The 27632-nt window shown below is 41.4% G+C and overlaps 1 protein-coding gene across 1 annotated transcript in view; it reads right to left on the reverse strand.

The window, feature by feature from the left end:
* Positions 1-4: 4 nt before the first annotated feature.
* LOC148368612 (interleukin-1 receptor-associated kinase 1-like) overlaps positions 5-27632 on the reverse strand; it is a 34222-nt gene continuing 6594 nt past the window's right edge. The window contains exons 4-14 of the mRNA XM_088330592.1: positions 26678-26760; positions 26427-26606; positions 25295-25359; positions 18402-18510; positions 18212-18333; positions 14303-14516; positions 9641-9709; positions 9474-9561; positions 9309-9403; positions 6316-6934; positions 5-3427 (exon numbers count right to left, since the gene is read on the reverse strand). Coding sequence (XP_088186718.1) covers positions 3348-3427; positions 6316-6934; positions 9309-9403; positions 9474-9561; positions 9641-9709; positions 14303-14516; positions 18212-18333; positions 18402-18510; positions 25295-25359; positions 26427-26606; positions 26678-26760 — 1724 coding nt within the window. The 3' untranslated portion in view covers positions 5-3347. The remainder of the gene's footprint in view (positions 3428-6315; positions 6935-9308; positions 9404-9473; positions 9562-9640; positions 9710-14302; positions 14517-18211; positions 18334-18401; positions 18511-25294; positions 25360-26426; positions 26607-26677; positions 26761-27632) is intronic.

Below are 27632 nucleotides of genomic sequence, written 5' to 3' on the forward strand. Positions count from 1 at the left end.
TAGATAACATACAAAACACGCATTTATTCCAAGTCCGTACACCATTTTCATGGACAAATTCAAGCATTTTTTAAAGACTTAAGACAATTTTCCAATTTCTCCAGTACCATTAAAAGAAGAAATCATGTATTTTGCAGATTTATGAATATATCAGCGGTTCACCTGTGCAATTGTAAATTTTGCGTTGGCATTTATTTTAAAAATCTTAAATATATTTTTGTGGAGGATCTGAACATGTGAAACAAATCTCTCCCCCCTATAGATGTTCCTTAAAATGGCTTACATTTTCAGTTGCAGGAAGTTCTTGCAATTATTATTTACCACGGGGAAACGCATATGTAATCCTTGCACTAATTCCCATTTCATGGTGCCCCGTTTAGGCGTAGCATGCAGCTCGGGCGCAATGACGCTTCATAGGACAATGCCATACAAACTCATGCCAGATGGCGTTAATCACGAGGGAAGAAGAAATGCAATGGCGAAGCAAAGCCACGAGAGAGCAGTGACCCCGTCGTTTTTAAGCAGATTTGTTGAGCAACGATTTCAAGCATTGACAAGCACTTCACCCCAAATTCGGGAACTTTTAAAATCCTTGAAAACACATTCAAATTCAAGCATTTTCAAGGATTTGAAGTACCCTTATGAAAACAATTGAAATGCTGGCTAAGTACAATCAACTACCAAAGCAGTGTATTAAAAAGTTTGACTACACTCTTAATCTCTGGAAAAATAGATATGAATAAATTCAATATTTCAAAGCTTGAGGGTCGAATTAAGTTTGGCTTCACGCAGTTTTTTCGGCCATTGTAAGAAACTCAAGTACAAGGGTCTTCAACGTGTTGCCTGCGGGCACCAGGGGGCCCCCAAAGGCCAGCTGAGGTACCGGCAGAATTGTTATGAAAATAGCTCATCAGTGCTAGGTTATTGTGGATTTTCTAGTGAAATGATTTTTTTTTTAGTGGTTGACTGAGTTCATTTAAAGCCTTCTTCCAAGAATTAACCCGGTAATGACATATTAATAACGTGAAAAGCTGTCATTTTAGAAATGCATATCAAACTGGTTGCACTTTGTGTTGATTAGTAACAAAAAAGTAGCTCTCGTCTTGAAAAAGGTTGCAGTACCCTGCTCATGTAGTTGACAATGCTAGGGTCTTTTAAGGTATACCCATACTCTAAAAGATGCAAAATGTGAGAAAATAGTACATTGTTATCGCATAAAATGTGAGAAAATACACATTTTTTGCATACAATCCAAGTTTCATTAGTATATATTTCTTACTAGAACAATCAAAAAACAACCAACCAAAAACCTGTCGTTTTTAGCAAGGTTTCCTGTCAAGGCACCCAGAATAAACCAACAAAATCAATAAACTTCCGCTTTCGTGTACAAGCGACTCTGGAGCTGCATGCACTCACACTGCTCTTCGGCATTCCCTAGTTGCTCCCTGGAGCATTTTCAACAAACTGCAGCCCCGACAACCTCGCTCAAGTAGAATGCCCAGCAACCCAACAGGCAACGCTGGGCCATTATGCTTGTTTACAATAAGTGTGCTGCATTTGGGTCCTTTTATTTGTACAATTACTTTTGCAATAGACCATGACCTGTTAAACTTCCTTAAGTGGTTTGAAGCCCAGAAACGAAATAGATATGAAGTGTTAGTTTGCAAGCTCTCAAGTTTGCACAAGTTAATAAATATGAAGTTTTTGTATGTTTATTTACCGTAAATTCCGGAATATAAGCCGCTACTTTTTTCCCAAACGTTCAACCCTGCGGCTTATTCAGTGATGCGGCCAATTTATGTAACTTTTCTAACGGCCGCCAGCGGCGCTCGAGTACAAAAGGTAAGATTTAGACCGCTGGAATATATGCGCCGAGGAAGACTGTAACTTCTTAGCTTGTGCACAAATTAATTTAGCGTAAACTTACCCTCATCATGCAAATTGCAAAAACAAAGGCAAATTACGCAGCTTTCAAGCTAAAAGCAATCAAGCAATCCGATAAAGAAGGAAACAGAGCTATTGCACGTAATCTTTACTTAGTGAGCGTGTTGCTAGCGTGTTTTGGAATAAGGGAACGTGGGATGACGTCCATATGACAAAGTTTCTTTCCGATACTGAGGAAGGCGACTTTGATGGCGTCAGTTATAAGGAGGAAAATGAGGTTGGTTTACCGTGATTTTATCAAGTACGGTACATTTTCTTAACAGACCTGTTTACTGAGTTGCGAGCGTGTTCCTAGTAGCGTGTTGCTACCTGTCACAGTCACGGTTTGGGATGAAAGTTATATTATTATTATCAAAGCTTTGAAAACTCTCTCGGTGTACCGTCTCTTTGTAAATATGTGTAACCATGTATAATATGTATTTGCAACTGTATATTTTTGTAATGTATTTATTTAAGAAACTTATTCTGATATGTTTTGCACGAGCAAATGAAAAAGAAGGGGCGGGGCAAACGCGGGCTGACGGGAAGTGGAGTAAAGGTGAGACGTGTTTTTGGACGCAGCAGACAATAGTGGATGTATATTTTTCCCACCCTTACCTTTGGAAATATAGACTTTTTTTCCTTGGATTACTTTCAACGGGAGCTGGACTCTGCAGGTCTGCATCAAACCTTAACTACCGGTATCATTTTCTGTTCATTTTGCCGCCTGTAAATTTTGGACTGTGTACTTTATATTCAGTTACAATAGCGGGACCTAACACCGGATTTGGGTTACTTTTGTGATTGTGTTGCATGTATTAATGTGGGCGCATGCGGCTTATATACAGGTGCGGCTTGTGTAAGTACAAAAGCGGTTATCCTCTTAAAACGTGGTGGGTGCGGCTTATAATCAGGTGCGGTCTATAGTCCGGAATTTACGGTAATTATGAAGTTGTTTTAAAGTACTATTAAAGGGTCGGCTTCTGTGCGATTATTTTCGGTAATTAGTAGATTTCAGAGTAACGCGATCCATTTTAGGTGTCAGTAATCCGGGAGGCGCGGTAGTAACTGAATTACTTTTCAAATTAAGTAACTAGTAACTGTAATTACTGTTTTCAGTAACAACCCCGGATATAGGTATGTCAGCTGTCTAAATACTGGAAGATATCCACGATTTTACCATCCTTTGACAATGGGACAAGACTAAAGACATTCGGGTAACTGTTTCTGTTTGGCATCATCCCTCAAAACCTGGAAAACAGTAAAATCCAACTCCCTTTTTGAGCTTTCCGCGATCATTTTTGGGCGATTTTAGAAATCCAGGCATGTAGTGATGAGTGGTTCAAGAGTGTAACATGGAGTAATCACGGTTACAGCAAGATGCTCCACTGGCACACCAGTTTTTCCAACATTTCCTTGCACGGTCAAGTTTTTGAGGCTGCAAGATATTCCAGCTCATCGCTCTCCTCTGGACCACTGAACTCCTGGCGAGGCCACGTGCCATCTGAAGAGTAGAGAGCAAAACATGGCAGGGTATATTGTGAGGCAAGTACTGATGGATATTAGGGCTGCAACTAACGATAATTGAATCATCGATGACTCTTTCTTTTGATTCATCAATGGAAAAATTCCTTTTCTATTCAAATGTTAACGTTTTGGACAGATAAAAAATAAGGCATATTCTAGAATATAAAACAAGAAAAAAACAGTTTCTCAAATAGGCTAACAATATACAAAAATACATACAAATGTATTCGACACACCTGCAAATATATATATTTTTTAGCGCAAAATAAGAGGGAACAACGAAAGAGAGTACAGACGCTGCCCTACTTAAGAACCGGACGATCGTTCGTATGTTGAATTTGTTGGTAAGTTGCTTTAGTGCAATATTTTGTATGTTTAAGGCTTGTATAAGTGACCTGTATAAAATAATATGCGCTATACAGATAAAGTTGAGTTTAACTTACTTTTAGAAGATGAGCTTAACGAGTTAGGCGACATCCTCCTCAGTGGTAGAAAGTGGCCGAAAAAAACCGTTCCGACCATTTTCTCAACCGCATCAAGCTTTCTTATTACTAGTGTCTGAAATAACGTCTGCCCGGACACCCGGAGCAAGCATCTTTTAAGTTGGGCGTACCACGTACAAAACGTCTCCGGTCAGGTGCCAGACAACTTTTTCCAAGAAAAAAAGAAGAAAAAAACGAAAATTTTTTTTTTCAAATCAAACGTTTGCTTTATTCCAATTTCGAAATATTCGTTCGGTTTGAAAATTTCGGTTCGTTTGTATACTCGGCAGCCAATCAGAATTCTGCATCAAATAGCTTCCGGACTTTCCTGAGCGCTAAATGTTATTGCACAAAACTGTGAAAATATATACCTTGTGATTTATTTAGGGATTTTTACTGCTTCTTAAAATTATTTCACTTCTTTTCATTGCACTATTGTTATAACCAGGGTTGGGTAGGGTTACTTTAACTGGATTACTTTCAATGACTTTTGGATTACTCCAATACCAAATATGCTAATAAAAGACAAAAGAAACTAAATATGAATCAAATTACTAAATTTTGTGCAGGCTTGGTGAATAACGGAATACATGGAATGGCAAAAATGATGTTGGCACGCTGTTTGGATTTATTTTCATTTTGTTTCTGTCGCATTTGATGTTAGTTTTGCCGGAGATCAAAGAGATCAAAGGCAGGAGATAAAGCTTACCACGTGTTGTGAGTCATCATTTGATTCATATTTAGTTTCTTTTGTCTTTTATTAGCGTATTTGGTATTAGAGTAATCCAAAAGTCATTGAAAGTAATCCAGTTAAAGTAACCCTACCCAACCCTGGTTATAACTTAGGCTAGTCTCTGAGCACTTGGTTGTAAATAGTTTTGCCTATTTATCCTGACAGTCTTTTCTCTTTTTTCTCTTTAGTCCTTGTCAAAGGTTTAACCTGGAGTGCCATGTCTAATCTTGTTGCATACCAAGTTTCACAACATTGATATCAATGATAAATAATAACAAAGACAATTCCATTCAAACCTGAAGTACAACATTTAGATTTGGATCAAGAGAGCCTCGTCCACCAAAATCCCCAGGTTGCCCTTCGTCGGACCAAGTGTTACTAGAAGTTCATTGCCGGATCAAGAGCTCTTAATTGCATAGGATTAATGTGCGGAGTGCTGTATGAATCGCGGGACCAATGTTCCCTATAAATTTTCCTTACGGGTCTGAGCGTTCACACAAAGTCGGTGAGCAACCATAATCCCAAGTGTGGCAAGATAATTAATGATCAAACATGTCCAAATCTTGACATCAAGTTACATTTTGCTGAGTTTCCGGCAATGCAAAATTATTTTTCTCTTTTGAATGAATTGACTCATGTACTATTGCAAAGGTTGTACGGCCTACAAACGTCGTTTGTTCTTACAATTCTTTCACAAGATATCCATTTCTTTTTATTTCCTGATATATTTTGTCGCATAATATTAACATTTTTGCGGGCTTATTGAGTCGGTTGTAAGATACAGAACTGTACTTAATCACATTTTTTAGTGGAAGTACAATTTTGGCAACAAGATTCACTTGATATCATTGGAAATTATTTGAATTTTTTTGCAACTTTTTCTTCTTTTTTCCGTGTTTTTTTTTTTCTATTTTTTTAAAAGTTCCTTTAAAAAAAATCTCATTGTGTTTATTTTTTCCGAGATGTTACTTTTTTCTTTTTGTTCTCTATTTACTTTTTTTTCCTACATTTCTTTCTTTTCTTTTTTTCTGGCTTTTTTCTAAATTTTTCCTTCTTTTTTCTCTTCCTTTGGTTTCTTTTTTCTCAGCTTTTCACTACTTTTTCATTTTGGTATTTTTTTCTTTTTTGTCCTATTCCCCATTCCTTTAAGTCATTTTGTGCATAATTTTACTTAATATTTGGTCATGTTGGGATTAAAGAAGCAAAAACAACCCGAAGAGCCTTTTAGGACCCGGAAAAGCCAGTTCCTTTTAGTGAGCCGAGCCGAAGAAGCCGGTTCTCGACAAACTCTACTAACTTTACTCAACTTGGTTCTACTTCGACTTGACTTCAAAATACCGCATTTAGGACACAGCGTCAGGGGAACCCGTGTATTTTTACCTTCATGCACTGTAACTTTGACTTAAGTCGCTTCTTAATTAGTAATTTTGAGCCCTCATTTTTGTGGGCCGGCTAGATTTTCTTGAGCGCTGAGAATGTGCGAGCAGTGCGCAATTGCGCACGCGCGCAGCTTAGAGGGAACACTGCGCGGGACACAACAAATCGATGCTGAAATTCATTGACGCTTTTAATAATTGACTTAAAACAATTGTATCGATTCGTTGTTGCAGCCCTAATGCATATCATTTCAGAGAATCTTTGTAATCTTACCTAAGCGCTGGGTATATAGTGACTGGAGAAGACCAACAGGAGAGGAAAATTCTGCTTCTGCTCCAATGTGAGGGTCACCACAGGGCAGGTGAGAGGAATCAGATCCCCTCCTGTCACAAAAGTTGTACTGATCCTCAGAAGGCTCGCTGGACTGTGACTTTGTGGGCCCACTTTGATTTAGAAATTGGTCTCTGGATTGTGTGGAGAACAATTTAGAGTTGAACTGACTTTTGGCGGAAAGATCGTATTGGGAGAATCCCCGACTCTCATCTGTTTCGCACGGATCCTCAAACGAGGAGGACGCATGGAGAGGGGGATTGAGAGAAGGGAAGGAAGGAGTAGGATGGAGTGAAGAGGGGTGAGGTGGTAGAGACGAGTAGTAAACGGGGACGTTGGGAGTATGCATTGCAGAATGACCAGTAGAGGAAGTAAAATGGGGGAGGGAGCATGTGGATAACTGATAAGTGTCCTCTAGGGGTCCCAGTTTGCACAATTGCCCAGTTAAAACTCCCACACTTGAGTCTAAAGAGTGATGAGATCCGAGGGAAACACAATGAGGAGAGGGTGGGATGTCGCTCTTCTTCGCCAAGTCATTGATATCCTGAAGTTTGCTAACCACCTGGAAGTAGGTAAAAAAATATGTCAGGATTATATTTCCAGCATTTATCAAAGTTGGTGCACCCTTTTTATGGCCAAATTAATTTTAAGGACTTTCTAAGCCGATTTTCCAGTACCATTAAAAGAAAGTCTGGAGAGAATCATGCATTTTGCAACTATATCTGCGTTTTACATATGAGGTTTTTAATCTTGCGTTTGCATTTATCAAGACATATATTTATGGATCTGAACACTACGTGTGCAAATATTTTAAAACAACTCTCTTTGGTAGAAATAATGGTAATATATAGTTTACATTTTCAGGTGCAGGAAGTTCTTCCCATTACTATTTACTACAGGGAAACGGTACCTTCATTTTTTGCATGGCCCGTAATAAATATCCACAATTGATATACAATCCTTGCACGAATACACATTTCATGGGACAATGCCATACAAACTAATGCCGGCTGCCGTTAATCACGAGGGTAGAAATGCAATGGCAGAGCAGAGCCACAAGAGGCTCTGCCCTCCGGAATAAGATCTGCAACCTCAGTGGAAGTGTTTAAATCTAGACTTAAGACTCACTTCTATTCTACAGCTTATGAGTGATGATAAGAAGCCTATCGTTGCGGTCAACTTTTTGCATGATTTCTGTTTAAACTTATATTTAGTGTAGATGTTAAATGTGAATTGTTTTTAGATGCCCTGCAACATAGAGCGGACGACATGACGAAGGTCTGCACCCTGCTGCTGCACTCGGATTATCTTACTACTGTACAGAAATCGCTCACTAGTTTACGCTTCAGTTATCGCTGATTCTTCCCTTTGTGAATTTTTTTTTTAAATTAAGAAAAACATTGAATTAATAAATCAACAAATGCTTCCTGCACCCCGGAGTAACGTTTTGGACAGCCGAGATTCACGGTAATTGGCTAGCACTTCTTGACATAAAATCTGCGATGCCGATTGGCCGATTCATATGTGACCGTACACCTGCTCTGTGTTCTTCTGCATCTCGCTGAGAAGATTTTTGTCATGCTGCAGAAACAATTCATCCTTTTCTCTCTCAAATTTAGTAAATATAGGATAAAGTACTGCTAAAACTACTGTTTTGATCTGGTATTATATGAATAATGTTGGCAAAAACGGACTAATTTCACTCGAAAGGGTTTATAAATGTTTCCAGACGTCACAACGGTGTTCTGTGATTAAAGCGCACCATGTTTAAAGCCGCAGTGTTCAATATGTAGCAAAAAAGCTTGTAGTCCGGGTAATCTCCTATGTAGAGCTATCCCCTGGTCTGTCTGCTTGCAGCTGGTGTTCTTATTAGTAATCACCACACATAAAACATATACCGTAAATTCCGGACTATAAGCCGCTACTTTTTTCCCAAACGTTCAACCCTGCGGCTTATTCAGTGATGCGGCTAATTTATGCAATTTCTCTAACAGCCGCCAGCGGCGCTCGAGTTCAAGGCACATGACGCAGCTTACAAGCTAAACGTAATAGAGCAGTCCGATAAAGAAGGAAACTGAGCTACTGCACGAAAACTTTAACTTACGAGCGTGTTGCTAGCGTGTTTTTAAATAAGGGAGCGTGGGACAAAGTCTATATGGCAAAGTCTCTTTCCCATACTTAAGGAGGTCAACTTTGATGACGTCAGTTATAGGGAGGAAGATGAGAACGGTTTACCGTGATTTCTACATGCACGGTATGTTTATTTTAACAGGCCCGATAACTGTATTGCGAGCGTGTTGTTAGTAGCGTTTTGCTACCCTTCACGGTTTGGGATGAAAGTTATAATATTATTATTAAAGCTTTGAAAACTATTTGTAAATATGTGTAACCATGTATAATATGTATTTGCAACTGTATATTTTTGTAATGTATTTATTTTGGACACTTATTCTGATAAGTCTTGCACTGACCAATTAAAAGGAAGGGGCGTAACAGACGCGGGGGATGACGGGAAGTGGGGACCGGTAAAGGTGAGTGTTTGTGGACACGGCAGACAATAGTGGATATATATTTTTCCCACCCTTACTTTTGGAAATATACACTTTTTTTCCTTGGATTACTTTTAACGGGACCCGGACATCTGCAGGTCTGCACCAATTTTAACTACCGGTATCATTTTCCGTTCATTTTGCCGGCTGTGGTTTTTAAACTGTGTACTTTATGTTCAGTTAAAATCGCGGGACCCAAAGTAGGGTCTGGGTTAATTTTGTGATTGTGTTACATATTTTAATGTGGGCGCATGCGGCTTATATACGGGTGCGGCTTGTGTAAGTACAAAAGCGGTTATCCTCTTAAAATGTGGTGGGTGTGGCTTATAATCAGGTGCGCTCTATAGTCCGGAATTTACGGTAATACACATAATACAATAAAAAAACCTCAGTCATGTTGGGCCTCTTCTTCGAACTTCTGCTTAGACATCTGTAGGCCAGAGAAACCATCTCCATGCTCCCGTCAAGCTCTTTCGTGCCCACTGCAGATGCCACAAGCAACGTGAGAAAAGACTCAAAGTCTAGAAGACAGCCGAATGGGAAAACACTGACCTGTGAGCAGCTTCCGGTCAAGCTGTTTGCTCCAGGCCATTAAAAAAGAAGCTTTCGGGTCCTCCTGAATCTCTTTCACTGAATCCTTCTGCAGATCCACAAGAACGTTTATGAAATGAGTGTGTGTAGGTGCCCACGCAAGCTCATGTGGCAGTAAGAGTTCAAACCAGGTATATATCTCCAGACTTTTTGTCTTTCTCCACAGCTCTTCGACCAGTCAGCACCTCCAACAACACCTGCAATTCATGCATTCACTCAAAACAAAAACTAACAATACAGGAAGTAAAATTAGGCTCAGGAGCTACTCCTATGAAGATACATAAAAACTTAGCTTCCCGATTTTTTTTTCACCATTAAAAAATAAAAATGTAAATTCAACCTACATGACTGAAATGAACTTAAACCAAAAAGTGCATCGAAATATCAACGGAGCTTGCAAATTGAAAAGTGTGGGCACTAATGTTATGGTAACAGCTAATCACTCAGCCTTCAACTTTTCATGCTCTCTCTCAATCACAAACACACACACTTGATTGACGAAATCATGTTATAATAGGAGCTAATTTATCAGTCTCCACTTGAACGTGCTTCCCTAAAACAAGTTACCTACACTTTTTACACTATCGCACACATGCTTCTCTACTATGGACTTATTAAAACCTCAATATTATCAGCAGTCTTGATTCATAGGCATGTTGGGACACAGAAGTTAGCAGAGCTGCTTCTGATTACTCCGCTCTAATATTATTCTTCCTGGTTCAGTGGTTCTGCACCCAGTCGCTTCTCCAATAAGAAGGCGCGGGGTGGGTAGCAATAGAAACAGAAGGAGGGAGAGAGAGGCTCGGCTGCATCTGAGCCAATATAACTTACTTCTAAATATATTTAATCTGCATTTATTAATCAGTCTCTAAATTATACAGGGATGTGATTTGACCAAAGTGAAATTATCTGAAAATTAGCGGGGGGGGGGGGGGGGGGTGATTGCTAGCTGGGGGGGGGGGGGGGGGGGGGAAACCAGGTAGGACCAGGGCAGTGCCCTGGTGGGGGGAAAAGTGGGGCGAAGCCCCCCCCCGGAGCTCATGGGTTTTTTTAAGTACTTTCAATGCACTCAGATGACAAAGAAATAGACAAGACAACAGCATAAATTTTCAATGTATATTGAACTATCCCATATAAAATTACAGTTTAAGTCAACTCAAAATCAGTCACATTAAAAAACATTTCCCCAACGCCACTATCTTAATTGTAAAGAAGATGGTTCCAGTGGCAAGGGAGACCCTAGACGACCGGCATCTTTCTACAACTGCAGGCGGCTAACGGGATCCAGGTCTGTAGGAAACCGCCTCAAAGCGTGCCGCCACCAGCTTTTGGGATCACTCTTAGTCTGGACTCTACCCTTCGACCTGTTCGGCTTGGGTAACCCTACCAGGAGTACGAGACTCCCGCTGACATAGCTCTGGGGGTCATGGAGACGCGCAAAGTGCCCCACCACGATAAGGGAGCATCTTTGCGTTCGATCACGGACATCTTTCTTTAAACACCCGGCAAAAACGTGTGAGAAATGAACAATGGCACACTCCTATAACAAGCGCGTTTATTGGTCAACACGAGACTTCAACCAATCGCAAGTACGTTTCATTTCAGTTACGGAAACACTCAAATGGCATGCTGTCGAGACGAAATCGTTTTTTTTTACCAATTAAAACACCGGAAATTTTAAAATTTTATTTTTGGAGATAAAAAAAGCGGAATTCCGCGAATTAGCGGAAAAATCACATCCCTGATTATATCATTGACCACAATTGCACAGCAATAGTGGCAAATGGATTGTACTAGATGGCAATGGTAACAGCACCAATTAGGGCAGACCTGGGCATAATAGACCTCGAGGGCCGAATGTCCTGCAATATTTTGGCGGTTTTTCTTCTTCAACTCAGGTGATACAGATTATCTGCTTGTTAGCAAGCTCACAGGAGCTGGGGATCACCTGTACTGGAGCAGAGAAACATCAAAAACCGGGGAGGAGATGTGTCCTTCAAGGACAGGAGTGCCCAGGTAATGCACTAGGGAGATGGGCGATTGTTCACAATTGCAAAACAAGAATCAAACCCAGATGGCAGTGTTGAATGCGCCGGTTACCATCCACTACTGTGTTTCTCAACTGGTGGGTTGGGACCCAAAATTGTTGTTTTAAACAGGTTTTTATATTTTATCAGAACAAAATAAACAAGGGTAAATTAGACTCCTTAACTGTAGATGGCTATAATGCCCTGCTTGATCTCTTCTTCCTGTTCAGTCAATCAGCGCTTTGAAAGGGACAACATCTCATTTTATTGTGATTTTGTTTTATTCCCGATTTCTACCCATAATAATCAGTCCAAATAAAAACAGTAATATAAAATTGACAACAACGAACAAATCAAAGAAGGAAATGATTGCAAAATATACGAATATTGTATGAGTGTCAGCCATTGAAACACTGCTTGATGGTACAGTAAATGGTTTAAAAATGTTATATTTCAAGCTTGTTTACAGGTATATTGGTCTTTATTATCTTCACAAGTAATTATTGTTGTTTAAATACATATTTTAATATTTTGAGTACAGACTTATTTAAGTATGTGGCTATTTCAAAGCAGTTTTAGAGGGTCGCTTATATGCAATGTAGGCTTATATTTAAGTACTGTATGTCACAAAAATGAGTACACCACTCAAATTACTGCAAATATTTTGTGATAATTTTTAATATAACACAAGAAGTATGTCAACAAAGACCATGGCTTACTGTAAAAATATCCTCTGGTCTAATGAGACAACGATTCATTTATTTGGAACCAGGTGAAGAGTACAATCATGTTTGTGTCGTGTCTAAAGTCAAGCATGGTGTTGGGAATGTCATGGTTTGGGGCCGCATGAGGGCAACTGGAGTTGGGGAGTTGCTTTTCATTGAGGAAACCGTGAACTTAAGCATGTACTGTGAAATACTGGAGCAAGGAATGATCCCCTCCCTCCAGAAACTGGGTCGCAGGGGCAATGTTCTGGGCTGACAATGACCCCAAATACACATTTAAGGCTTTTCTAAGGGGCTAAGGGTAAAGGGGATGGACTGGCAAGCATGTCCCTAGATCTAAATCCAATAGAACATCTTTGGGGCATCCTCAAGCAGAAGTTGGAGAAGCACAAGACCTCAAATATCCCCCAGCTCTTTCAAGTTGTCATAGAAGAGTGTGAGAGCACTCCAGTGGCAATTTGTGAGGCTCTGGTGAAATCCATGGCCAGGAGAATTGAAGTGGTTCTCATGGTAACCACACAAAATATTTAACTTCAGGAACTTTAATTTTAGGTTGTATTCACTTTTATTACCAGGGGTTTAGCTACTAATTGCTATATTTTGGGTTTTTGGAAGGGGAAAATAAATGTACACCGCTATATAAGCTTTACACAGAAAGCCTTTCATTGTGTCAAAGCGATGTTTCTTCAGTGTTGTTTCATTAACATCATAATGAAATCTCAGCAGAAATGTGAGGGCTGTATTCACATTTGTGACATACTGTATGTATGAACAAATGTGATTGTATTATACTATAACTGCTTTAAACTGCACAATTCTTATAATTGGTAAATTTGAGAAGTGGACAATTCTTCTCAATTTGGGTCGCAGCTTGTCATTACAGTGGAATTGTGGGTCCTCAAGTCCGGCCAGTTGAAAACTACTGCACTAGACCTCTAACGAAACATATGACACATAAAAAGGCATTAGCTCTCATCTCATTATCACTCTATTTTTGGTCAGGTCACCAAATATGTTAGAAAGAATGTTGTTTCACTTTTTCTCAGGTCTAACCAAGCATTGTAAGTGTCAGACGTTTTGATTGAAAGCAGCCATGTGTTTGATATATTTCAGGACGACCAAATTACTTCCCACAATGCTGTTCACTTCATTCAGTTCTGGACAACTGAATGACTTCCCACAAGACCCTTATAGTGCAGAATCTAGGCGGAACAGCGGACAAGTTTAATTTCTGACAATGATCTTACGGCCCGGTTTAATAATAACACCAACAATTTGGCACTGTGACTAAAAACAGTGAGATGATGAGATAATACCTAATGCCTTTACATGTGTTGTCTGCATCCCTAGGGTCTAGTGCAGGGGTGGCGAACAGGCGGCTCTAGAGCCGCATGCAACTCTTGGCCAAAAAGAATTCGGCTCTTTGCCTCATGATATTTTCGATATACTGTTGCTCTTTGCCTCGTTTCATGTTTAGTTTTTTTCCCCCTCTTAAAACACACTTGAATCCATCAGAGTTAATAACAAGTAATAAATAATATTTTGAAATTAATTTAACAGATTTGTTGATTTTAGGCTGCTCCGGACACATAACTGACTGCCAATCATGTGTGTAGGTTACGTCTAATGCCGGTCAGTGCGTGGTGTGGCTCTTTGACTCTCACGGTTGAAAATTTCGGCTCTTTGTGTCAAACTTGTTCGCCACCTCTGGTCTAGTGGATGAGATCTGGTGCACCAGGGGCCATGATCTGGGTTCAAATGCCGTTGCATTCAAAGTTAATGAGTAAATGCGGCACTTCTTGGTTTTTTTTGCAACCTTAGCACATAAAGTAGGTTCAATTTCATGCGCCTTATAGACTTGTGCCGAAAAAATAATAATACAAAAGACTATTTTATGATCTAGTGCGCCTTACAGTGCGGGAAATACGGAATTATTAATTGCTGTCCTCATCTTTTTTGCAACTGGAGCAATAAAAAAAGCAATAACATTATGATTGCATTTTAGTTCCTCATGCCAGATATTAATTTAGAAACTCACCACACCAAAGCTGTACACGTCCACCGGCGTCCCCAGCTGTCCATTCCTCAAGTACTCTTCTGGCAGGTATGCGAGCGTTCCGCTCATTTTGGATTTTCTACCCAACGTGGTTGTTTTTGATGCCAAACTACTCGATGCGGGTGGAGAAAAAATGCCAGCCAAGCCCAAATCGGAAAGCTTCGCCACCATGTGACTATCCAAAAGAATGTTTGAACTGCAAGAGTCACAAATTTCGATCGTCACAATTCTTATAATTATCATGTCAAGTCATATTTATTTGTATAACCCTTAAACGCAAAATGTCAACGGTGTCAGTAAGCAGAAAATGTTGATAACGATTAAGGCTTATTTTCAAAGGCTGATTGCAATTTAAATCAAACAATTTTTATCAACACAATTTACATGTCCCTATGTAAAATGATGTCAGGGGTGAGGGGTGTGTGTGCAAGGCCTTTTAGTCCCATTTTTGTTGAGTGAAAATGACAAAATAGTTAAGGAAGAATGACCAAACCGATGCATTTTGCACCTTAGTTAATCTTCCATAAGCACAATACAGGGTTTGTACCAGTATCTGAAATGATGTCTGCCCGGACGCCCGGGGCGAACATCTTTTACGTCGGGCGTAAAACTTACACAATGTCTCTGCCTGGGTGGCCGACAACTTTTTTTAAGAAAGAAAAAAAAAAATCTTTCGTTTTTATTGTTTATTTTTTAATATTGTTTTCGAATCAAACGTTTGCTTTATTCCGATTTCGAAATCTTTGTTTGGTTTGGAAATTTCTGAATTTTGGTTCGTTTGGCAATTTGCATACTCGGCAGTCGATCAGAAGCCTGCATCGAATAACTTCGAGCTTCCGGACTTTCCCGAGCGTTATAAGGTCGTGCATTTACATATCATTATCTAAAGTAGACGCACAGAGAACACAAGAAAAATGGAGACGTGGTTAGGAATGAAGCCAAAACTTCAGCCCCAGAAGAAAGATTCAAAAGAAGATAACAAAATTGATGACGCTACAAAATGTAAACGTACATTAAAAGCACCGTGGAAAGGCTTGTAGCAGACGACGCAAATATTGCATGAATGAAGATGAGTAAATACAGGTACATACTGATGGCAGATGGAAAACAGCGATGTCTTGACGTCATATACATGCAATGAATGTTATAAGTAGATTTATAATAAACTTAATTTTAAAGTGTTGTTCTCTAATATATTCTTATTATCTATCCTTAATACTTTGCAACAACGTTTTTTTTTTGCGATTAGTCGTCTTATTGTGTTTCAAGTTGTGATAAATGGGGCAGGCAACTTTATGGCTGGGCAGGCAACTTTTCAGGTGTCCGCTGACTTTATGTCATGAGTTTCAGACACTGAAAATGTTTCAGATAAACTTATATTTTGCAGATCCACATATATCTTTGAGATTGATATATGCAATTTTTAATCTTGCGTGACATGATTTTTAAATCTTGAGTGAATAATCAAAATAATAAAAATATTTTCAGGACAAATCTGACCCCGTATAGGTGATGGATAAAATGACGAGTGATATATAGCTTATTTTTTTGGATGAACTTCATACTGACACTGTTCTTTCTTAAATAGTTTATTAAATATGTTAATAATATTGAGGGAAGATGGGCCGATGGATGGATGGAGAAGTGGTTGTCACAACAGCCTATACAGCCTTTTTTCCGTCTTCTAATAAGCCATTTTCTGGAAAAAAGTATATATATTATATATAAAGGGGGGAATTTTGAAATTTAGTATTTCTAGAAAAAAAAGAGAATACCTCGGATTTAAAATTTTCAGTTGGAAAATCCAATCAAATTCATACCCAAAAAGAACTGGGCCAGTGTCCCCGATGAGAAGGGATTGTAACCTTAAGGCTAACACATAGCCATACTTCTTGGCTATGTTGTTTCCAGGGATCAGAATGGAGATTTTCATTTTCAGCTGAAAAAGCCAGGGTCCAGGAATAAAGCAGGGCGGAGATAAGTTCAAATGCAGTTCAGTCCCTGCAGCTTGAGCAACAATGCGGCCAATTTTTCTAACGGCCGCCAGGGTGCGCCAGAGCAATAAAGGAAAGAGTGAGACAGTCGGATTTTGAATTTGTTTGCTACGCAAGAGAAAAAGTGAAAAAGTCGGAATGCCTTTGGGGTTCAAAAACAGCGGAAATCCGCGGATCCGCGGAAAATTCTGATCCCTGTGTTTCATTTTAAGTTGTTTTTTTTTTACATGCAGGCTGTCGAAATGTATGTAAAGCCATGTAAACGCGCACAGAATTCTGATTAAATTCTTAGTCCGACTGTAAGGAGTCTGATTCGCGCCTCGGCCGAGTCATACCTAAGACTTATAACATTGGTAAAATGGCGGCGCCCTCTGTTGGCTGCGGCTGCATCGGCTCGCTACAACGGGTCAGGTGTATCGACATTTCGTTCTTACAAAGAATGACAATACAAAGGAAATTATTATTATTATTATTATTATTATTATTGAAACGGTTTGGTTAGTCCTTTCACGTTCCGATTACTGAAGCATGTACAGAGATCCCTTGGTTTTCGTTAATGGGGACCAGAACTACCAGTGAAAAGTGAAAATCTGCAAAGTAGTGTTGAACCTTTTTTTGGGCGGCCTCCAGTAGAGCAGAGTTAGTTTGTTGTTTAATCTTTTTTTTCCTTTTTAAATTGAATGGCACATCGGTTTGAATCTTTCCTGCCCTAAACATTTCTCGATGGTGCACAGAGAATCCGTCGTTTTTTTACTTTTTTTATTTATTTGTTCTTTTTATCTTAATTTGACTTTTTTTTTTCCCCGCAAAGGAGTGAACCAGCAATAAGTAGCTAGGGGTCTCTTGATAACTATTTGAGTATTCTGAATAACCTATATTTTATGTTGACAATATCTGTTTATTATTTGTTATTGCAACATTTATTGCAGCCTGGTCCCTTCTCAATGTTTCTTCATTTACCTCATGTTGAGGTTTTTGAGTTTTTCCTTGCCCTCATATATGTTTTAGATCAGGGGATGGTGGAATAATAGTCTATAGTTTGCAATAATCTGTGGTCTGTGCAGCCCTTTGAGACTTTTTGTGATTAAGGGCTGTATAAAAAAACATGACTTGACAGGCATTCACCTTATCTCAGATACTTTGATGCTGCAAAGGACTGTAGACCTGTAGTATAGAAATGAATATACAAATTCCGGCTAGTAGCTAAAAAAACCTCATGTATTTTGTTGATTTCCCTGGGAAAATACAATTTCCATGTCTGCCCCCACAGCAAAGATGTCAGTTGTATCCATCCATATATAATGGATTCCACAGTTGTATACATCTATATATAGTGTAAGTCGCTACTGGCAAGTTACGTACAAGCACAAATTTCATACGAACGGGACGAAGCAATTGTGCGTACTTTTGAAGCAAAGAAAAACGCCTAATTCTTTGATTTTTGTGAGTGAAAAGAATGAAATCACTTCTTGTTTAATGTCGAAAGTTAAATGCGGAAACAACGTCTATTTGCATAATATCGTCACTTCCAGTTGTCCACTTTATAATCTGATTACTGTAATCCCTCGCAACTTTGTGGCCTCAGTGAACTGCACTCATGTGCCGCGATCCATTATCCCTGATTGCATATTGCTAAGAGAAGGGACCAGCTGAGAGCACTTGCTTTTATTTCCGCCTAAAATGAACTGCTTTTGCAGGTGTTGGCAGATATTTGAGGGTTCTGGTACTTATTAACCGCGATAGACTAGGGATCATTGATCTTGCAAACGTCATATGTCAAAGGATGTTTTTTTGTCACTAGGGATGTAATTGATTTGTTTGGATTGGTCCCAAAATCCAAAGACTAATCCCAGTCAGACTATTCTCTGCATGTACGTATTACAGTCAGTTGTGTTACCTTTTCACATTTCCATGGAAGACAGATTTCAGATCATTTGCAGGAAAATGTAGGTACTGCAATCCTAGTGATGCTTCCCAAACAATGCGGACCCTCACATGCCAACTAAGGGTAGAAGACACCTAAACATACAGAAGAATACCTTTTTATCAGTGTTTGGATGCGTTTAGTATATATGTGTGTAAATTACGTTGTGCAGCTGATCTTCCAGCGATCGGTTTTCCATGTAGCTATAGATGAGACAAAAACTTGGTCCTTGACAGAATCCAAGCAGTTCCACAATATTTGCATGTCTGTACCTAGTCAGCAACAGAACAGAAAGAAAAAATATTGACATGTCGCAATTCAAATTTTGTACACCTTTTTTATGGACAAATGCAAGCAATTTTTTCGGACTTTTGAAGCCTAATTTATTATAATTCATTTAATTCATTAAAATAAGAAATCCAGTGCCGATTAAAGCGACAGGGTTTTTCTTTTTGTTGACTTTGATTACTCAAAAAATCCGCTATCTTGCTGCTAGCACATACTTTGTACTTATTTGAGATGTTATCATTTATGACTTACAATCTTTTTGTATTGCTATGAAGTGACATGATGTTCTGCCTCAGTTTAAAAACGTCAGACTTGTTTACGAACACAGAAAGAACGTACTGTACGTATAAAAAGCAGAATAACAAGGCAAATTTGGACTAAATTTAATGACATTAATGTCACCAAAGCACAGTGCAATCTTCTGTGGAGACTGCTGATCCTTTGCTTTTGTTTCATTTTGGGAATAGTGGAAATGAGGCTTGAACCAGTGTTAAAAAGTTTTCTTCAGGTACCTTCGCCCAGCCAACTTTTTTTTTTTTCAATTAAGCATTATCAAACTAGTTTTAGAACTTTATATATATATCAATATATATATATATATATATATATATATATATGTGTGTAGTTAAAAGTCCCTCTCTTTTTTTAAATGTAGAATAGAATAGAATATACCTTTATTGTCATTGTTACAAAATGGGTTAACATATTGTGACAACGAAATTGGGCATGACACTCCAGTTTTACACATTCAGGTGAGGTATGAGCCAAGAAGATAAAGGAACAGAGAAGATAAGGTTATAAAACAGTGGGGATAAGGCTATAGTTATAATTTACATGGTATTTACACAAGAAATGTCGGCATGTGGGATGTTAAATACAGTGTTATCGTGATACCGTTGGTATCGTAAGGGTTGTGCAATATTGCATTTGGTGCAAAGTCATCATAGTGCAAAAAAATAGTCAGCATATGCATTGGTGCAAACATAGACATCATAGTGCAGAAAAAGGAAATGGTCAGATATTGTGCAAGGTGAGCAGTAAACGTAGTGCAGTCGACATGTGCAAGAACATACAGTAGACATGAGTACCATTATATTCGTATGAGGTAGTGTTGGCACGAGTTTTCAGTTTTTTTGTGCGGTGTCATGTTGAATTGTGAATCCATCCATCCATTGTCTTCACCGCTTATCCACAGTAGGGTGGCGGGGGTGTTAGAGCCCATACCAGCTATCTTCGGGCAGTGGGCAGGGGACATCCTGAACTGAATTCACTCGCTCATTCACACCTAGGGACATTTGGACCAGCCAATTAACCTAACATGCATGTTTTTGGAATGTGGGAGGAAACTGGAGTGCCTGGAGGACACCCATGCAAGCACGGGGAGAACATGCAAACTCCACAAAGGAAGGTTCAATCTCATGACCTCAGAATTGTCCCGCACATGCGCTAACCACTGCGCCGCCGTGCTGCCCTGAATTGTAAATGAATTTGACTATTAATTGTAATGTTGACTGTGTCTTACATATAGAAATTGTATCATTATTTTTTAATTGACATACTCTTTATAAAAATTGCACAATGAAGAAATTGATTTAAAACTAAACTATTATTAATACATGAGGTAATAATTACATTTTGTATTTTTCAGGATTTAATGGTTTCCTATTTTATTTATTTATTATAAAGTCATCACCTTAGTACAGTTCACACTGCCACTGCTAAGGTGATCGTGTGTAATGTAGTTGTGTTTTTTTAATAAAATAATTTGGATTGCAAGATAGGTCTTAATGGTATTTTTATCCTCCCAAATATTTTAGTTTTAAAATGAAATGAAATGATCTGCATTTATATAGCGCTTTTCAAGTCAATGACTTCCCAAAGCGCTCCACATTTCCCAATAGCGGCCTTGTATTGCAGCCATGTAAGGCGCTAACCTGCTTTTTGGGGGTATTAGGGGTTCAGTGTCTTACCCAAGGACACTTCGACATGTAACACGGACGAGCGAGCGCTCTACCTCCTGAGCTACTGCCGCCCCAAATAAAGGTACAGTATTTTAAGTACAAGTCTTTGATTAGAAGTTGTTTCATAATCCACATTTGTAAATTATAAATCTTCTCTTATGGCATATTGATGTTAGAAAACCTGTAAAAAAATTGTTAAAACACCTTTTATTTTACCTTATGTAAAGCAAATATTTAAGTTAGAACACGTGAAGAAATTGAGTTGAACACTGGTAAAATGTAGTCAATGAATTCTCTCCTTTAAATTGTATGTTGTACTTTGAAAGCACGAGTATTACTTCCACACATAAGTACCGTATTTTCCGCACTATAAGGCGCACCTAAAAGCCTTTTTTTTTCAAAAGCTGACCATGCGCCTTATAATACAGTGCGCCTTATTTATGGATCAATATTAAGTCGCAAAGTCTTCCAACTAACTTGCAGCCGCCGACGAGATTTTCCCGAAGTAGTCCGCGGTGTATGCTGGGATTTATTTACCGGCGTTTCATTGGCTAACCAATGTGTCAATCATCATTTTAATCGATCACTATTGGCTAAAGTCCCAAAAGCCAGTTTCTGTAGCCGGGGATCGTCGCGCCAAGGACCCCTCCCTTGGCTGCTACCCAGCTCTCTGCGCACCCGACCCCTTTGGCCCCTCCTACAGGTGGTGAGCCCATGGGAAGAGGGTCCCACGTCGTCCCTTCGGGCTGTGCCCGGCCGGCCCCCGTGGGTAAGGGTCCGGCCACCAGGCGCTCGCCAGCGGACCCCACCTCCAGGCCTGGCTCCAGAAGGGGGCCCCGGTAACCCGCGTCCGGGCGAGGGAAATCGAGGACCAAAGTTTTCTCTCATCATTAGGGGTCTTCTGATCTGCGTTTTGTCTGGCCACTCACCTAGGACCTGTTTGCCATGGGTGACCCTACCAGGGGCTTAAAGCCCCCGACAACATAGCTCCTAGGATCATTGGGACACACAAACTCCTCCACCACGATAAGGTAGCAGATCAAGGAGGAACTCTCTTCCACTCTGGAGTTGCCCGTGGTGAGAGGCGCAGAGCCGGTGTGGGCATATTAATTGCTCCACGGCTCGGCGCCTGTACGTTGGGGTTCACCCCGGTAGACGAGAGGGTAGCCTCCCTCCGCCTTCGGGTGGGGGGACGGGTCCTGACTGTTATTTGTGCTTATGCACCAAATAGCAGTTCGGAGTACCCACCCTTCTTGGGGTCCTTAGAGGGTGTGCTTGAGAGCGCTCCCCCTGGGGACTCCCTCGTACTGCTGGGAGACTTCAACGCTCACGTGGGCAATGACAGTGAGACCTGGAGGGGCGTGATTGGGAAGAACGGCCCCCCTGACCTGAACCCGAGTGGTGTTTCGTTATTGGACTTCTGTGCTCGTCATGGTCTGTCCATAATGAACACCATTTTCAGACATAAGGGTGTCCATATGTGCACTTGGCACCAGGACACCCTAGGCCGTAGTTCGATGATCGACTTTGTCATCGTTTCGTCGGACCTGCGGCCGCATGTTCTGGACACTCGGGTGAAGAGAGGGGCGGAGCTGTCAACTGATCACCACCTGGTGGTGAGTTGGCTTCGATGGTGGGGGAAGATGCCGGCCCGACCCGGCAGACCCAAGCGTGTTGTGAGGGTCTGTTGGGAACGGCTGGCAGAATCTCCTGTCAGAAGAAGTTTCAATTCACACCTCCGGCAGAACTTCGCCCATGTCCCGAGGGAGGCGGGGGACATTGAGTCCGAGTGGACCATGTTCCGCGCCTCCATTGTCGAGGCGGCTGATCGGAGCTGTGGTCGCAAGGTCGTCGGTGCCTGCCGCGGTGGCAACCCTCAGACCCGTTGGTGGTCACCGGCGGTGAGGGATGCCGTCAAGCTGAAGAAGGAGTCTTATCGGGCCTTCCTGGCCTGTGGGACTCTGGAAGCAGCTGGCAGGTATCGGCTGGCCAAGCGGAATGCGGCTTTGGCGGTTGCCGAGGCAAAAACTCGGGCATGGGAGGAGTTTGGCGAGGCCATGGAAGCCGACTTCCGAACGGCTTCGAGGAAATTCTGGTCCACCATCCGACGTCTTAGGGGGAGGAAGCGGTGTGCCATCGACACTGTGTATAGTGCCGATGGGGCGCTGCTGACCTCGACCCGGGACGTTGTGAATCGGTGGGCGGAGTACTTCGAAGACCTCCTCAATTCCACCGGCACGTCTTCCTCTGGGGAAGCAGAGCCTGAGGACTCTGGGTTGGGCTCTCGTATCACTGGGGTTGAAGTCACCGAGGTTGTCAAAAAACTCCTCGGTGGCAGGGCCCCGGGGGTCGATGAGATCCGCCCAGACTTCATTAAGGCTCTGGATGTTGTGGGCGTGTCATGGTTGACGCGCCTCTGCAACATCGCGTGGACATCGGGGACAGTGCCTCTGGACTGGCAGACTGGGGTGGTGGTTCCCGTCTTTAAGAAGGGGGACCGGAGAGTGTGTTCCAACTACAGGGGAATCACACTTCTCAGCCTCCCTGGTAAGGTCTATTCAGGGGTACTGGAGAGGAGGGTCCGCCAGGAAGTCGAATCTCGGATTCAGGAGGAACAGTGTGGTTTTCGTCCTGGCCGTGGAACACTGGACCAGCTCTATACACTCTTCAGGGTCTTTGAGGGTGCATGGGAGTTTGCCTGTCCGGTCTACATGTGTTTTGTGGACTTGGAGAAGGCATTCGACCGTGTTCCTCGGGAGGCCCTGTGGGGGGTGCTTCGGGAGTATGGGGTACCGCACAGTCTTATCCGGGCTGTGCGGTCCCTGTATGCCCGGTGCCAGAGTCTGGTCCGCATTGCCGGCAATAAGTCGGATTCGTTTCCGGTGAGGGTTGGGCTCCGCCAGGGCTGCCCTTTGTCACCGATTCTGTTCATAACTTTTATGGACAGAATTTCTAGGCGCAGCCTTGGCGGGGATGGAGTCCGGTTTGGGGGCCTCAGCATTGCGTCACTGCTATTTGCAGATGACGTGGTGCTGTTGGCTTCCTCAGCCCGTGATCTTCAGCTCTCGCTGGAGCGATTCGCAACCGAGTGTGAAGCGGCCGGGATGGGGATCAGCACCTCCAAGTCCGAGGCCATGGTTCTCAGTCGGAAAAGGGTGGTATGCTCCCTCCGTGTCGGGGAGGAGGTCTTGCCCCAAGTGGAGGAGTTCAAGTATCTTGGGGTCTTGTTCACGAGTGAGGGTAGGATGGAACGGGAGATCGACAGACGGGTCGGTGCAGCGTCTGCCGTCATTCGGACCCTGTACCGGTCTGTCGTGGTGAAGAGGGAGCTGAGCCGAAAGGCAAAGCTCTCGATCTACCGGTCGATCTACGTTCCTACCCTCACCTATGGTCATGAACTTTGGGTCATGACCGAAAGAACTCGATCCCGGATACAAGCGGCCGAAATGAGTTTCCTCCGCAGGGTGGCTGGGTTCTCCCTTAGAGATAGGGTGAGAAGCTCAGTCATCCGGGAGGGACTCGGAGTAGAGCCACTGCTCCTCCGCGTTGAGAGGAGCCAGTTGAGGTGGCTCGGGCATCTAATAAGGATGCCTCCTGGACGCCTCCCTCGGGAGGTGTTCCGGGCATGTCCCACCGGCAGGAGGCCCCGGGGGCGGCCCAGGACACGTTGGAGAGACTATGTCTCTCGGCTGGCTTGGGAACGCCTCGGGGTCCCGTTGGATGAGCTGGAGGAAGTGGCTGGGGATAGGGACGTCTGGGCTTCCCTTTTAACGCTGCTGCCCCCGCGACCCGACCTCGGATAAGCGGAAGACAATGGATGGATGGATGGATATTGGCTAAAGTTATTCGGAGGTCAAGGGCCGGATCCTTTTTATCGTTTACAGGCTGGCATAGGCTTAAGCTGCAAAACAAAGTCTGCAATTGGCCGAGAAAGATGTGTCAATCATCAGTTGAATTGATCACTATTGGCTAAAGTTATTCGGAGGTCAAGGGGCGGAATCTTTTTTATCATTTACAGGCTGGCATAGGCTGAAGCGGCAAAACAAAGCCTGCAATTGGCCGAAAAAGATGAATGTGTATAGCACGTGGTTGACGGCATACAGAAAGCATTTTTTACTATTCTGTATTTGTAAATATTTTATTCTCCTGGATTTACTAAACTCACGGATATAAGAGGACCATGGCTGCACATTATTATTGAACACAACGACTTCGGTGAGCTACTCCGGCTATATATATTATCCCTGTATCTTGTTTCAGACTGAACTCGATGTTTCTGTGATAAGCGGTGCAGATAATGGATGGAATGGAGTGTCTATTTTTAAATTAAACTCAATTCCAAGTGTTTATTGTCATATGCACAGTAAAGTTGCGAGCGAAAAAGAAAATAGAAACTAAGGAATGGTTGGCATTTCTTGAATTCCAAGACTTTAACCTTCCGAATGATAGAACGATGCATTTGAGTGACATCGTACGGACACCGCATCCGCACGTGTCTACAACACGTATTTGCTTCTTTGCAAGCTTTCGGAATGTTAAGGGGGTAATAAGTTTGACTGAACTATCTGACTGTTTTGTCGACGTTCCCATTGTAGCGCCCTATAATCCGGTGCGTCTTATGTATGTCAAATATAGGACCAAAAACTATTTTTTCGGGGTGCGCCCTATAACCCGGTGCGCCTTATAGTGCGGAAAATACGGTAGGTTCTTTAGATAGTCTCAGATAACTATTTAGACATTCTGACTTCAAATAAAACATTGCCTGCATATATGCATTGTGTGTATATGAATGCTTGAGGACACCCACTTTAAAAGTTTTTCCACTTCAGTGTTGAAGCTCTCCTTCGGTATGTCCAAGTCCTGAATGCGGTCCTGTAAACAGAGTGGTAGCAGAATGCATATCACTTTATGTTACACTTTTGAAGGTGATTCCTTCTTATTTGATGTTTTAGTCTGCCATGTTAAACAAAAAATACAGTGGTACCTCTTTATACAAGCACCTCTACACATGAGAATTTTGATACACAAGTTGAACAGTTCTAGGGTCATGAGATGGAACCTTCCTGTGTAGAATTTGCATGTTCTCCCCGTGCTTGCGTGGGTTTCCTCCAGGCACTCTGGTTTCCTCCCACATTCCCAAAACATGCATTTCAAGTTAATTGGACGGTCCAAATTGTCCCTAGGTGTGAATGAGCGAGTGAGTTGTCTGTCTCTGTGTGCACTGCGACTGGCTGGCAACCAGCACCCCCGCGACCCTACTGAGGATAAGCGTTGCAGATAATGGATGGATGAATCTACTTATAACATTTATTGCATGCATATGACATTGCTGTTTTCCATATGCCATCAGTATGTACCTGTATTTACTCATCTTTATTCATGCAATGTTTGCGTTGCGTCGTCTGCTACAAGCCACGTGAACTCCTCTTTCCACGATGCTTTTAATGTCCTTTTACGTTTTGTAGCGTCATCAATTTTGTTAGCTTCTTTTGAATCTTTCTTCTGAGGTTTTGGCTTGATTCCTAACCACTTATCCATTTTTCTTGTGTTCTCTGTGTGTCTAACTTTGGGAAATGATATGCAAATACAAGACCTTATAACGCTCGGGAAGCACGAAGTTATTTGATGCATTGGCTGCCGAGTATGCAAATTGCCAAACGAAATTCCGAAAATTCCAAAGCGAATGAATATTTCGAAATCGCAATAAAGCAAACATTTGATTTTGGAAAAAAAAAAGTAAAAAAAAGATATTTTTAGTTTTGTCTTGAAAAAGTTGTCGGCCACCCAGGCAGAGACGTTTGGTAAGTTGTACGCCCGACATAAAAGATGCACGCCCCGGGCATCCGATATTTCAGACACTGTTATAAGACCCAGCAGGAACCCTGTTGAAAAAAAAAAAAGTTATCAGGCATCCCTTGTTTTGTGTGCGGTTTACTGACTTGTTTGAGTTTCTTGACTGCACAATCACGGTCCTTTAGGTACGCCCTGTACATGACTCCAAAGCCCCCCTCGCCAATCTGCAGGGTTGGTGAAAACTCCTCAGTCCCAGCATGCACCTCTTCATAGGAATAGCACATGACCCCATTTCCAGTATCACCAGACACCATTATGGGGGGCCCCTAGTGGAATGAGTGATTTGTGTCATGAGCCACGTGTAACGGTGATTAATTATTGGTTTACGGTCATTAACCTGGAGTGTTCTAGGTTGACTAGAATGCAAACTTGAAGGGGGTGGGGCAGGTCGAGGTAGTGCCGTCGATCTGCCTCTGTTGCCTGCAAAACATGAACACGATTCATTTCAACCGTTCAAACTAAGGCTCCAATTTACAACAGTCTTCTGTCCCTTCAGCATTAAGGGTTGCTTGATTTGATGTTTTAAAAATTGTCGACTTGAAAAGTCCCAAATTAAATGAACCGAATGTAAACGTTTAATTTCATTGACTCAAACCTGGAGCTCATTATTTACAGTAAATCAGTTTTTCTCAAATGGCTGATGCCTACATTTGGTCTTTAAAGTAAAATGTCTGGAACATACTTGATTTTTCAAGCAAATTCTACGGATATCCTATGGGCTCTGGGCATTGAACGAATGAATGAATGGAATGGCCTTTACTGTCATGATACATTTGTACATCAAAATTGGAGGGATTCTCCTTTCAGTGCAAAGTAAAGAATATTAAAAATATATAAAATGTGTAAAAAGTTAAACAGAAAATGTAAAAACAATATATTAATAATCACAGTGACAGTTGTACGTTGCATAGTTCTCAAGAACACTGTGGATCAGGGATGTCAAACTCAGTTTGGCTCTTGGGCCGGATCCAGACTTTCTGTTCTTAGGATCAGTAAAATAATGTCAACTCACAATTTTTAGCTTTGTTTTTAAGTATTATGCTTTATCACTCAGCCTACCTTAGTAACTTACCCAGATCACAGATGACAAGAGAACAAATTATTTTATACATTTTATAAACCCGGGGCGAAAAAATGATTTCTAATGTTTGCCATTGAATGTGTTAACTGGTTTATTTTAACAGTTGAGTAAACTTCTTTTACACCAGTACCAACTCATCATGCAATCCAAACTCAACACTGCTCTTTTGCAACAAGAAAGACCACATAGTTTGCATTTATTTGGAAATCCA

This window comes from Urocampus carinirostris, chromosome 3, assembly GCF_059441175.1.
Source record: "Urocampus carinirostris isolate Australia breed hairy pipefish chromosome 3, RoL_Ucar_1.0, whole genome shotgun sequence".
NCBI classification, from domain to species: Eukaryota; Metazoa; Chordata; class Actinopteri; order Syngnathiformes; family Syngnathidae; genus Urocampus; species Urocampus carinirostris.